At 51.3% G+C, this 12,421-nt stretch overlaps 1 protein-coding gene across 3 annotated transcripts in view; it reads left to right on the top strand.

Annotated features, from left to right (window-relative positions):
• Positions 1-3,916: 3,916 nt before the first annotated feature.
• The window catches only part of Heg1 (heart development protein with EGF like domains 1), an 83,022-nt gene continuing 74,517 nt past the window's right edge, over positions 3,917-12,421 (top strand). For all 3 annotated transcript variants that reach the window (XM_052157997.1, XM_052157996.1, XM_052157995.1), the window contains exon 1: positions 3,917-4,312. In XM_052157997.1, the coding sequence (XP_052013957.1) occupies positions 4,072-4,312 (241 nt within the window). In that variant the 5' untranslated portion in view covers positions 3,917-4,071. The remainder of the gene's footprint in view (positions 4,313-12,421) is intronic.

The following is a 12,421-nucleotide window of genomic DNA, read 5'->3' as shown; positions in this document are numbered from 1 at the left end:
TCAGCCTGACCTGGCAAGGTATCGAAACGTAACGGGGTTTCTTCTCAATGGACAGCTGGGGACACTGAAGTCAATAGCGATCACTTGACTTGGCTGAGGGCTGGGAACAGCTTCAGGACAGAACTTGGAGAAAACCCAAGATCCTCTCTACTGCCCAGTGGGCAGAGGGTTGCACTGGGGCCTGTTCTGCTTATTCACTCTGAGGCTTGGAACATCTTATGCAAATTATGGAATATTCAAGTAGCTGGGCCCCGAAAGATCACCTGATCAGCCACCCTTTTTGTGCAAGGAAAGAAACGTTAATGCTTCCTCCCCCTTCCATACACCCTGAAGACAGCGGGTAGAGAGTGTTAGCAATCTACCCAAACCTCGACTCCTCCCCTTTGCCTATGTGTCTAGGCCACATTTCCCAGCTTCCTTCCCAGTTGGGTGAAACCCATTGTCGTGGTCTCCCTAGTGGAATGTAAGAGGAAGTGAGGCACACCCCTCCCAGGCCTGGCTCATCAATGTTTCTCCTGCTTACCTCGCTGTGTTCTTACCTCTGGCTGATTGGAATGCAGAATCCCAAAGCAAAGTTGGAAGCCAGATAGTGCAGAACAGGAGAACCAGCAGATTGCATGTCCCTAAAAGACTGTGAGGGGAAAAAAAGCTGCCTCGTAGATCTTGACTTCTGTGTGGAAGTTTGTGAACAAAGAGGAAATCTCAGGGGGGTTAAGCTGCTGAATATTGAGTCTTGTGTGTTACTGCAAACCAAGGCACGAAAGCCTCTGTTCATGCTTTGGCTCCACGCACAGGAGGAAGCCGACTTCCCTGTCAGTCCCTGTGGCAGCCCTTGCCCCTGCTTCTGTAGCTCTAGCGCACAGATCCTCATAGTTGGCCTGAGCTGTTTTCAGTCTAGATCATCAGACTCCTAAGGCCAGATTAGATCTATGAGGACATCTTATATATCCTCCTGGCTCCTGAGAGAAGTTCTAACTCATCTGAGGTGATCAAGACTCTCGTCCGTATTTCCACATTCCTGAGGAAGTAACACTACTGTTAAGTACCAAACCCCAAAAGGCAGTGACTGTAGAAGGATTGCTAGTAGCCTTCCTTCCTCACACACCCGTCTGCCAGAAAGGTCCATTTCCCTTCACATAAAACTCTTGTCCGTCTCTAATAACGGGTAGCTGTTATGAGTCTCAAAGCCCCCACACTAGCTGTGGTGGTTTGAATATGCTTGGCCCAGAGAGTGTAGCACTATTAGGAGGTGTGGCCTTGTTGGAGGAAGTGTGTCACTGTGGGGGTGGGCAATGAGACCCTCCTCCTAGCCACGTGGGATCCAGTCTTCTCCTAGTGACCCTCAGATGGAGATGTAGAACTTTCAGCTCCTGCACCATGACTGACAGGATGCTGCCATGCTCCCGCCTTGAACCTGTAACCCAGCCTCAATGAAACGTTGTCCTCTATAGGAGTTGCCTTGGTCACGGTGCCTCTTCACAGCAGTACATCCCTAACTAAGCACTAGTCTTCGGGCTCTTCTCACCTCTCCCTCCACTACACTACCTCCCACGCTGTTCCACCATCTGCCGCCCCGCCCTCCCCCCCCCCCCCCCCCCCGCGACTACCTGTTCTTTATAAAGGATGGGTTTTCCCACTTTTGCTTCAGTCCCTCATCCTCTCTCCCTACTTCCTTTTCTCTCCTCCCAAGAGATATCCCTCCTCAGAGCCGATTCTCTTGTACTCTCTGTCCTCGAGAGGCAGCCATGGCTACTTTGGACTTCCTGGGTGCCTCTGGCTATTCTTTTACAACAAACCTTTCTTTCAGATGCACCCATAGAGTGCTCCAGTCTTGTGATTTCCCTGGGATCTGACTTACATGTCCTTAAGGCACCTGTTTTAACAGCCTTGCCCCTGAACTTTAAAACACCAGGGATAAAACATTCTTGTTGATCATCTAGGACAACCTGTTTTTATAAATGAAATAATTAAAGGCCCAGGTCACAGTTAAAGAGTGGGGAAAAAAAATCAGGAAAATAAAGATTCTAGGACAAGCTGGCAGCTGTTTGTGAGTTTCTGCCCTGAGTGTAGCTTCCTTACTGATGATTCTTCTTGCTTTGTCCTAGGAGGTGGAAAGGTATTAGGGCCCAGCGACATCTTTGCAGCCCTTTATCCACCGGTTAAGCTGGCAGTTCCTCTGAAAGTTCTGGTGACTTAGAAGGTAGAAAGACAGATCTGTGATGTTTAAAGGGAGGGGCAGGAGGCAGGTGTAATGCCCTCGGGCATTGGAAGCAAAGGCAAGATTCTCAAGTGAGCTTTCTGAATGCACTGAGAAGCCCAGACAGGCCTTTAAACCTTCCTGTTTGCCAGAAAGCATGTCCTGGCCTCTAACTGGTTCTCTCTGTTGAAGGGAGGAGGCTATGGTGACCAGAACCTCTGAGCACAGTGTGCTAACCTGCTGGACCCAAGCCTGATGGGCTGCTGTGTAGTCCTGCTTGTTAACAGGGGACCTGTGTCAGGAGGTGGGACCATACTTAGATTTTTGTTGTTGTTGTTGTCGTCATCGTCGTTGTCGTCGTTGCTGTTTTAGAGAGAAAGAGAACATTTCATGTGAGACGTGAGAAGTTAGGTTTCATTTGTGGTTCTCTAAACCCTAACCCATCTACCTCTCGATTCCCTGCTCTTTGTTTAAGGTAAGCTTTTTTATGTGGAGCATCCTTTGTTTCCTGCCAAGTGACTCACTTGTACTGAGTCACCAGAGAATGGGTCTAGGCCCATCTGCCGCTGCCCTGGACACTGTGATCTGATCATTCCCCTGGAGGTGGGTCATGGAGGCTTGGAGACACAGAGAGGCAGAGACATTGGGAAAGAGACAAGCCTGCTTCCTGAACATTTGGTAAACAGACAAAGGACCCTAGCACATCTGAGAGCATCCCAAGGGATCTGTGGTTTTCATTTTGGATGAGATATTGTCTGAATTATTGACAACTCTAAGCTATGAGGTAAGCATGAAGCCACATGGCCATTCAATGAGAAATCCTTTAATTGTTGGTTCTCTTAGCAACTCTTAAGCAAGTTATTTCCCCCATTTTGAGCTGCTCTTTCTTTACTTACAAATAAAGAGAATTGGGTCTTAAAATCTGGACATTGTATCATTTGTCTCCTGGGAGGGGAGGGGTACCCACAGAATTTTACTTACCAAGCAAATGTATTGGCACTCTGTCTTGGAACATCTCTCCTAAAGGTTTCATTTCAACTTCAGTATGGGCTGCATTTTTTAATGTTTGCAAATTGCTGTCCTTTTCCTGGCTATGGGTTTTTCCCTTGCCCAGCCTCGGTTCAGTTTTCTCTTCCCTGTGGCCTCTTCGGGTGTCTCAGCAGCGACATCTCTGAAGAACTGTGGCGTAAGCCAAAGATAGCGTGGGAAGGAAATCATTGTCGGGCTTATGAGCCTTAAAGAAGATGAGGGTTCCTGCCCTGGCTGAAGCAAGCTTCTCACCAGCGCTGGGGACTTGAAAGGATTGGGCACTCAAAAGGGCAGCTGTGGGTTGGTGTCTCTTCAGATCCTTAAGGGCAATGTGGGTCCACGGTATGGAACAGGGTCTAGCCTTCTGTCTTTTGAAAGCACTCAGTATACTCACTCACCTGATGTCAATTACATTGCCACTATCTACTTTTTACAGACCTACTGTGTGGCGAAGGAACTGGGGAAGTTCCCCCCCCCCCCCCATTCCATTTCTCCAAAAGCCAAAGCGATGCTCCAGGGTGTGAGCCCTGGACAAAAGTTGTAGGGGGCTCCATGAGTTCACCGGGGGTTCTGTGAGCTCACCCCGGAGACCCAGACCGCCCCCGCCCTCTTCCTGCCCTCTCCCCGCCCCCGGGCCCCCGCGCGGGGCGGGTGATGTCAACCGAGGAGGAGCCGCCCGCCCTGCGACCCGCCCGGGCTGATTGGCGTGTGGCAGCACCGGGGCCGTCTCCGCCCTCCCGCGGCTCGCACAACTTTTGCGGCTGAGAGCGCGCTCGCACCCCGCTCCGCTCGCCGCCGCCCTCGGCCCGGCGCCCGGCATGTGAGCGCGGGCGGCCGCCGCCACCATGGCCACGCCGCGCGCCCCGCGGTGGCCGCCGCCGTCGCTGCTGCTGCTGCTGCTACCGCTGCTGCTGCTGCCGCCCGCCGTCCCCGGGGCGCGGGGCCCCCTTCCCTCCCCGGCCCACCGTACACTCCTCCCGGCCGCAGGGCCGCTTTCGCCTCCTAGCACCGGACACACGGCCCCCGGGCCCAGCGTCGCGACCCGGCGGGGACGTTCCGGCCGTGTCCCCAGAGGCGTGAGCGCGGGTGAGTGAGAGCCTCCAGCGTGGGGCAGGGGGCGTGGGCGCTCTGGAGCTGCCCCATCCTGGCCGCGGCTCTGTGGACCCTCGTGGGTGGAACCCTGAGGGTGGCCCGGGACGGAGGAACGCTGTCCCTGGCCACTGGAATATAAAGTGTTCACACGCGTTCCCTCCCTGAGCTCTGGAAGAAAACTCTCTCCTGGGGTAGCCTACACCCTTCTCCCTTTTACAAAAAGAAGACCCCAAAGAGCCTCTCCCACTTCGTGGAGGTGGTAACTTCTGGCTGCTGTCTCTCGGTTTCAGCCCCCCTCCCCAGCTCTCCCCCCGACTGTAGAACTGGTCTCTCCTAGCCTAGAGCCTGACTTTCCAGTATAACGGATTTTGTACTTAGGACATCTTAAAACAAAATGAGCTACCTAGTCAACCTTAGGAGCAGGGGTGCTTGGGATGGGGTTGGGTTGGGGGTGCTGCAAGGTCAAACCCCTGCAAGGCTCTGGCTGCCTCTGGACTGTTCTGGGGTTCTTTTCTCCCCCAGCCAGCTGCTTGCTGTGCAGGCAGACACTGCCTGTCCCTGGTCACAGAAAGGGGACTCAGCTCCTGTGCCTGCCGCCTTTGTTTCTAGTTCCTTTTTCTGCTGGAAGAAAATGCCACGGCCTGGGTGGGATTCTAATGTAACTTCCATACGACCTTGGCTGTGTCTCGTCTTTGGCTCTCAGTTTCCCCATCTGTGGAATGGAAGGGCCCCGTTCCTCCTAGCCTCCAAGTGACAAGAGGTGACAAAATGAAAGTAAAAATAATAGTAAGTGCCTTGAACCAAACCCGCCTAGGTGATGTTAGCCGTTTGTCCTTCCGTGAGAGGCAAAGGGCACACACCGGGCTCTGTTGATGCCACACTGCTGGGTTTGCCAAGATTTTGTCCAGTTTCCACTGTCTGTCTGTCTGTCATGTTTCATAAACTTTCTCCCGACTTGCTCATCCTTTGAACGGAGAGGTACTATTTCCTAGAATTGAAGAAGAGAAACTTTCCTACCCTCACAAAGCCTCGTTGGCACTGTAATCTCCCCTCTGCAGACTGCCTTGGCCTTGCGAACTTCCGAGTCACTGGTCTGCTGGTCCAAGACAGAGAGGGAAACTGAGGAAGGGTGGTCAAAGGGAGAAGAAAGCGGCTCTGAAGATCCTTACAGACATACTGTGCATCCCCCGACTTCCATAATCTTGATGACTGAGGTTCAGAGAAAGGAATTAAGAACTTAGAAGACGTTTATTGACTCTCCTATTGTAGGAAAGTAACAGAGGTACAGCAGGGCATTTGCGGACTAGATACAGTTGTGTGTAAGGAACTGATAATTCAGACCCGAGGCAGGTGTCACTAACTGGGCCTCAGGCTGAGGGTTTCATCTTGTGTGGGGCTGTGAGGGGGCAGGGGTGCTGAGCTCCAGCTTGGGGCTGGAACAGGGCTCTCCTTCCCACACTAGGGACCTCCCAGGCTCACACAGTGGGGAGGGTAGCGTGGGGCTATAGCAGTACCTGAGTTAGGGGGAGATAAGGTAAGAATTGGGGCCTTACGAGAGCCGGTCTTCACAGCCGTGGTGCTGGAACTTTCTCTGTTCGTTTTGGGAGAGAGCAGGATAGAGGCTTCAGCAGAGGAAGAACCCAGGGTGGAGTGAGGATAATCCAGACTTTCTTTTAAGGTTTCCTGATCTCTGCTGCTCTAAGGGTCAGTCTGGGACTGGGGTGTTTGAAAGGTAAGGTTAGAAGAGGTGCACTCTATGACCTGTTGAAACCTGCTTGAAGTCACCAGTGTGTCTGAAGATCCAAGCACGGCCCCTCGGATTTCTGTTAGTGCCTCACTCACCGTCACACAGAAAAAGGAAACAGCAAACAACTATAACATGACAGCAATCAGAGACTGCAGGGAGCCCAAGTTTTGTAGCAACCTCTTAAAGTTTTCCTGGCCCACTTCGATTAGCCATTATACACTGCTAAGGCCTCACGTCTGCAGAAATCCTTTGTGGTCCTTTGCAGACATCCAACCTCCCTGGCTCCCCGGGCAGATGGTCACCTATGCTCTGCATCCACAGTTTTGTGTTTAGGGAGGTGAGTGTTCTTGATGATAATGAACCTTGAGTCGAACAGATAACACCCTTAAGCGGACAGTCAGGGAAACGCCCTGAGCCGCTTCTGGGGGTGCTGGTGACCAGAGTCTGGTCATCAAGGTCTGGACCTCCAAGTATTTGCCCATGAGTAGCAGAGATGTAACTCTTCCCAGAGGCTCCTTCTAGCTCCTCTCTTCCCAAAGAGTTCAAGGTTCTCACTGCTGGATGGCTGTGTTTGCATTCCATTTGTGGACTGTTTGCCTATGTCACACTGCCCTCCAAGGAGAGCTGCCCCCTGTTTGTATAGCCATTGTTTGGCTTTTGTGGCCCACCTGTCACCCTGTTCCGCTGGGTTTGCTGCTTCAGCCATCAATGAAACGAGGCCGAGAGCTAGAGAATCCACCCCACCCCACCCCACCCCCACCCCTGTCGGCTTTCCTATGACCGAGGGTTCCCCGGAGCCATAGCTCCAAGCTGAGAACTAAGTTTAGTTTTTTTTTTCAGTCCACAGGCCCTGCGTTCATAGGGAGAGCTGCAGAGGGGGGAGGGGAGAGGAGGCAGGAAGGTGGGAAAGAGGCTGGACTCAGAAAGAGAATCCTCACAGAAGGCACCAACTTCCCCACCCGAAGGGGAAATGGTGTTGCCTAGTTAAATGAAGCAGCCAGTCCAAGGAATAATAATCTTACAAAACTGGGGTTCCTTAAAGGAGGAGAGCTGTGAGCCCAGCCCGTTCTGAGCTGTTAAATGGCGGTTCCTAAATTGCTCTAACTCCATTGCCCGACTCAGCCGCCACAGTACCACTGCAAGGTGCTCTGGAGGCTGGCTGGGGAAGAGAATGGGACCCTACTGTCTGAGGCTGAGAGATAGTAGTGGGCGTCTGCTTCTCTGACAGAGGTTGTCACGAGTAGAGAGAGGGACTTGGTGTGTGACATGCTGAGAAGCCACATCCTTTTAACTTTGCCTCTCTCCCGGTGCGTGCAGGTGCAGAGCTCATGTTTTCTGCTCACCAGCTGACTTGTGTGGACAAGGGGAGACTTGACGGTGCCCATGCCAGCTGGGCAGTAACTGCCTCCTAGACCCAGGAGCAAGGGCAGGAGCCTCTGCCCTCCAGGGATCTGTGTTTCCACTGGCGCTGGCCAGCTGTCCGAGAGTGTCCTTATTCAGGGTTGGAAAGAAGGAAGCGGCAGGTGGCAGTTGCCGAGTTCTTAGCTACTCCTTATCCTCCTCAGCATCTTCCCTCTGCCCCAGCATCTGCTATGTATGAGTGGACACTTGAACTGTAACTGATACCTTTCTTTGACGAATCCTGAGGAGACAAGAGGAAGGCAGCTAACTGACATCCTCTCAGAACTCCAAGCCTTTGAGCATCTGTGTGTGGTCAGTTCATGTATGTTTTTTAACCCCATTTCACCCTCAAAGCCCTGCCAGGAGTATTGCTTCCCATTTAATCTCCCTTTATGGGAGATGAGGCCTGGCAAGGTTGGGTTACGGGGAAAGGAAGGAAACTGGATATGATTTCAATCAGATTCATTAGCCCATCCCACCATGCTACGAGGTCTGTTTCTCATCTGCAGGACAGGAAAAGCTTCTTATAGACCCTTGGGAGCTTCTCCAGTTCACCACCCTTGCACAAAGTTGGGCACCGTGGTTAGAACGAGGTGGCAATCAAGATGCTGACAGGAGAGAGTTTTTCCAAAAATAATTTCTAGGGCTGGAGAGATGGCTCAGTGGTTAAGAGCACTGGCTACTCTTCCAGAGGACCTGGGTTCAATTCCCAGCACCCACATAGTAGTTCACAACCATCCGTAACTCTGGTTCCCAAGGGATCTGACACCCTCAACAGACATACATGCAAGCCAGACATCGATGCACATAAAACAAAAACAAAAACACACAAAAAATAATTTAAACATTATTTTTATTTTTCTATGTTTGCATACGAGTGCAGGTGTCTGTGGAAGCCAGAGGCCCCAGATCCTCTGAACTGGAGTTATCAGTGGCTGTGAGCTGACCAAGGCCTCTGGGGACAGAACTCAGAGCCTCTCAAAGACATTGTACATTCGGCACCTCTGAGCCATCTCTCCAACCCCAAGAGGGAAGATTTTAAGATTACTCTTATAAGCAAGAGGATTGCCCATGGAAGTGCTTAAGTCTATAGATGTGTAGAATGATGTTTTATGTTGTTATTATGATGCATAACCTGTACATATACCAATCCATAGGTTATAGTTACCTGGGTAGTTCATTCGTTTTCACTGATGGGAAGTGTTGACTTTCTGTGGGCTCTGGCCTGGGACCATGGGACAGTGACTAACGTTGTCAGTTGTCAGTTGCTATCAGCACCTGCTCTGTGGAAAGAAAACACATTCAGAAGTCCTCCTGTCACCTTCATTTTAACAGCTGTGCAACTCAATAATATTCATTTTCCCATAGATGTAAACAAAGAGACTCCTGTCCTGTCTTTTCTCCCCTTCCTTTGTCAGAGTATGACAGATGTCTCCCTGCTTCTAAAAATAATCCTTAAAAAAATCTGCCTTCTCTGAACTGGGAATATGGCTCAGTGGCTTCTAGTGCATACTGCTCCTTCAGAGGGCCTGGCTTTAGTTCCCAGAATCTCACTGGGCAAGCTCACTCACGGCTACTGTCAATTCAGCTCCACAGGATCATCATAATGCTTCTGGCCTCCACAATCACCCACACTCACATGCAGACACACACACACACACACACACACTCATGCACATACACACTCATGCACACACACAACTAATTTTAAAATTATTTTTTAAAAAACAAACCTCTCCTCTGCAGGTTCTAGGCATCTTGGTCACCACCATCTCTTCTAATATGATCCTAGAGCAAGCCAGACATGTCTTATTTGGTTGGTTTATAGATGAGAAAATATTCACTAAAGACTTACCCTGTCTGGAGAGCTCTGTCAGGTGACGTGGAGGTTGTAGGCACATCTACGGTGTCCTCTTCCTCCCTAGGGATGATCTTGCTGGAGCCCAACTGTCAAGGATGTAAACCGTGGGACAACAATATTGTAATGACTCATAAGCTAAGAACGATCCACATTGGTACCGGCCAAGAGAATGGTACGGACAGAGCAGGCTGTGGTGTGGAAGTGGAGACTTTAGGGGCTGCAGGGCCAGGGGCCTCGTGAATTTTGGAAGGTTGACTAGGATGTGGTTGAACAGAGATGTGGAAAGACTTTGGCATCAGCAGAATCTCACACGTTGAAAAGCTCAAGACGGGTTTCTTCTTTTGTTTATGGATTTTGGGGGGGTGGGGATGTTATTCTTTGTTATTGTCCAGAATGATGGATTTCCCTGTGACATTTTCTGACATGTATGTTATATGTTGCTCATGTTTCTCTCCTGTTCCCCTCACACCGGTCCCCTTTCTACTCTCCCCTAGACTTCACACTTTTCCTGCCTCCCACTGCGCGCGCGTGTGCATGTGTGCCTATGAACACAGGCCGACGCAATGCTCGCCTTTGTCTTTCTGCGTCTGGCTCATTTCGCCCTCTGCGATCTCCGGTTCCGTGCGTTCCTCTGGCATTCCTTCATTCTCTGCGGCTAAAGACATATGTACACGGATAGACAGCACGCTTTCTTTATCTGTTCACATCTGATCGATGCCTAGGCTGGTTCCATCTTAGCTCAAGACTCTGCATAGAGGTTATCATCAGTCAAGGTCAGAGGGGAGACGATGTGGGGATGTGAATTGGGATTGTGAAATTATCATAGAACACAGCCTGGGAAGGGAAGGGAGCTAAGCCCCACTACAGAGGGCCTTAGGGTCCCGCCCTGTCCACGGGATGGAGCCACACGCCCTCCATGGCCTCAGAGAACGTCTTTCGTGTGTTCATGTTTACTTGAGCCTGGAGCCGGTCCTTGCCGACAACCCCTGGCAGGTCTCTGTCTCACTCCAGCCCAGAAGGTATTCTGGTGCTTGTGGAAGGCTAAGAAGTATCAAATCCTTGAGTTTTGGGGAATAGGCTAAAATCAGATCAGGGCAGGGCTGGAGTAGAAGCTGTGGGAAATGGAGGGTGAGAGACACAAAGGCCTTTCAGGGGGACAACAGGAGAGCCTGAGGCTGCCAGCCAAGGAGATGCTGGGAACGAAGGGGAGGGGAGGGAAGGGGAGGGGGAAGGGTATAAAGAGGACTTGTCTTTCAGTCCTGAAGAAGTATCTCCTGCTGCAGCTTTTCATTGTAAAGACCCACAGGCAGCAGATCCCAGAAGAAGAATTCTGCAGCCCTTTGATAGTAGGGAGCTGACCGAGAGAAGCCAGGTCAGGTTCAGCCTGGAAGAGCAGTTGTTGAAGCCACATAGGAAGAGGAAACTAGCTCTGCCTGGGTGGAGAGCATCCATCCAGTCTAGATGACAAGAGGAAGACTGTCCAGGCACCGGCCAGGGCGGGAGGCACAGTGGGAGATGGGGTGGTTCGGAAGCTGACTGTGGTCAGAAGAACACTTGAATACAGTACTCAGGTTAGCCATGAGACCTGGGAGCTCTCAGTCTACCTGTGAGAGTAAGTTAGCGTGTGTCTGCTGACACATCCTTTTCCCTCGGCAGATCCAGGTTCGCGGGAACCGGGAGACTGGGGAGGGAGAGGCTGGGCAGCAACCACTCTGCTTTATCTGAGCTGTTTAGTGGGGGCAAGGTGGGGTGTAAAGTGGAATGGTAAGCGTGGATGGCATCAGATGTGACATCCCTGTGGCAGATTGGTCAGTGAGATGGAGAAAGACTATCAGAGTGATCTAGCACCCTCTGATTATCCCCTCCAAGCCGCCACCCATGTCAGGAGCAGCCCACAGCACCCAGCTACTTGACCCAGAAGCCCTGATGTCACCCTCTACTTGTCTCCTTCCTTGGCCTTCTACATTCTTTTGGGGGGAGAGTAATTCAGGCTGATTCTGCTTCTAAAATCCACCAGGGCTCTGCCCTCTGCGTCTCCCTTGCTCTTCCGTTCACCTCATGCACTCTTTCCCACTAACGGATGCTCAGGAAAGCCACAGTGATCTTCTTAAAGTGTGATTCAGGTCACCGGATTCTTACCTTAGAACCGCTAATTGCTCTGCAGGGTGACACTACCTTTCTAGACTCTGACTCTAATCCCGCTTGCTACTCAGAGCAGATGGCTGCGTTTTCTTTTGCTTTGTCGTTTTTTTTTGGCACAGCTCTGCCACGTAGCCCAGACTGGCCTCGAACTTGGGCTTCTGCTCCCTTACCTTCCCAAGTACTGGGATCACACTAGCACAACCAGTAGTCAGTGTGTGTGTGTGTGTGTGTGTGTGTGGTGTGTGTAAATGCTAAATTTACTCCTCCTATCTTGGAAGTTTGACCATCACAAATGCATTAATATGTCAGTGTTGTAAGGAAGGCAGGTTGGGTGTGGGGACTGGATCTTGAAGGGCCAGGAAAACTGGAAGAAGGTCCCATTTCCTTTGAGTGCCCTAGAGGGACTGTAGCAGGGCTGTACCCCATGCCATAGCCTACGGCTACCAGATCCTTTAGGGAGCTAAATCCACAGAGGCTGCTAAAAACAGCCTCATGCTCAGGGGCATCCTGCATCCTGCATCCTGCATCCTGCATCCTGCTACCACCATCCTTGGGAGCATCTGAGTTTCAGGAAAGATTTAAAAATGCACAGGAGAGAGCACCAGACTGCTGCCTAGAGGGACGAGCCTTGGGCAGTGTTAGAGCCACTGTTTCCCTGGGTGTGGGAGGGGATGGAATAACTTCATTTGGGGAATGGGTTTCATTCTTAGAGCTTCTGGGGCCACCATAGCATCTATTGCTGCTACAGAGTAAGACTTTTGCTAGTGTGTGACTATAGTCTGCCATCTTTACTGGCATAGACCCCAGCTGGGGTCCACGCTCAGAGGCTGACACTTGCCAGCTGTGGCACTTTGAAGGCTTAGCTTCTTTGTACCATTGTTTTCTCCTCTCTAAAGTGGGCATTTAAGGAGTCCTACCCAGGGAGTGTGTGGGCCACCTACCCTGTCAAGCC

Source organism: Apodemus sylvaticus, chromosome 15 (assembly GCF_947179515.1).
Source record: "Apodemus sylvaticus chromosome 15, mApoSyl1.1, whole genome shotgun sequence".
NCBI classification, from domain to species: Eukaryota; Metazoa; Chordata; class Mammalia; order Rodentia; family Muridae; genus Apodemus; species Apodemus sylvaticus.
Note: the sequence above shows the minus strand (reverse complement) of the source record. Positions and strands in the feature narration are given on the sequence as shown.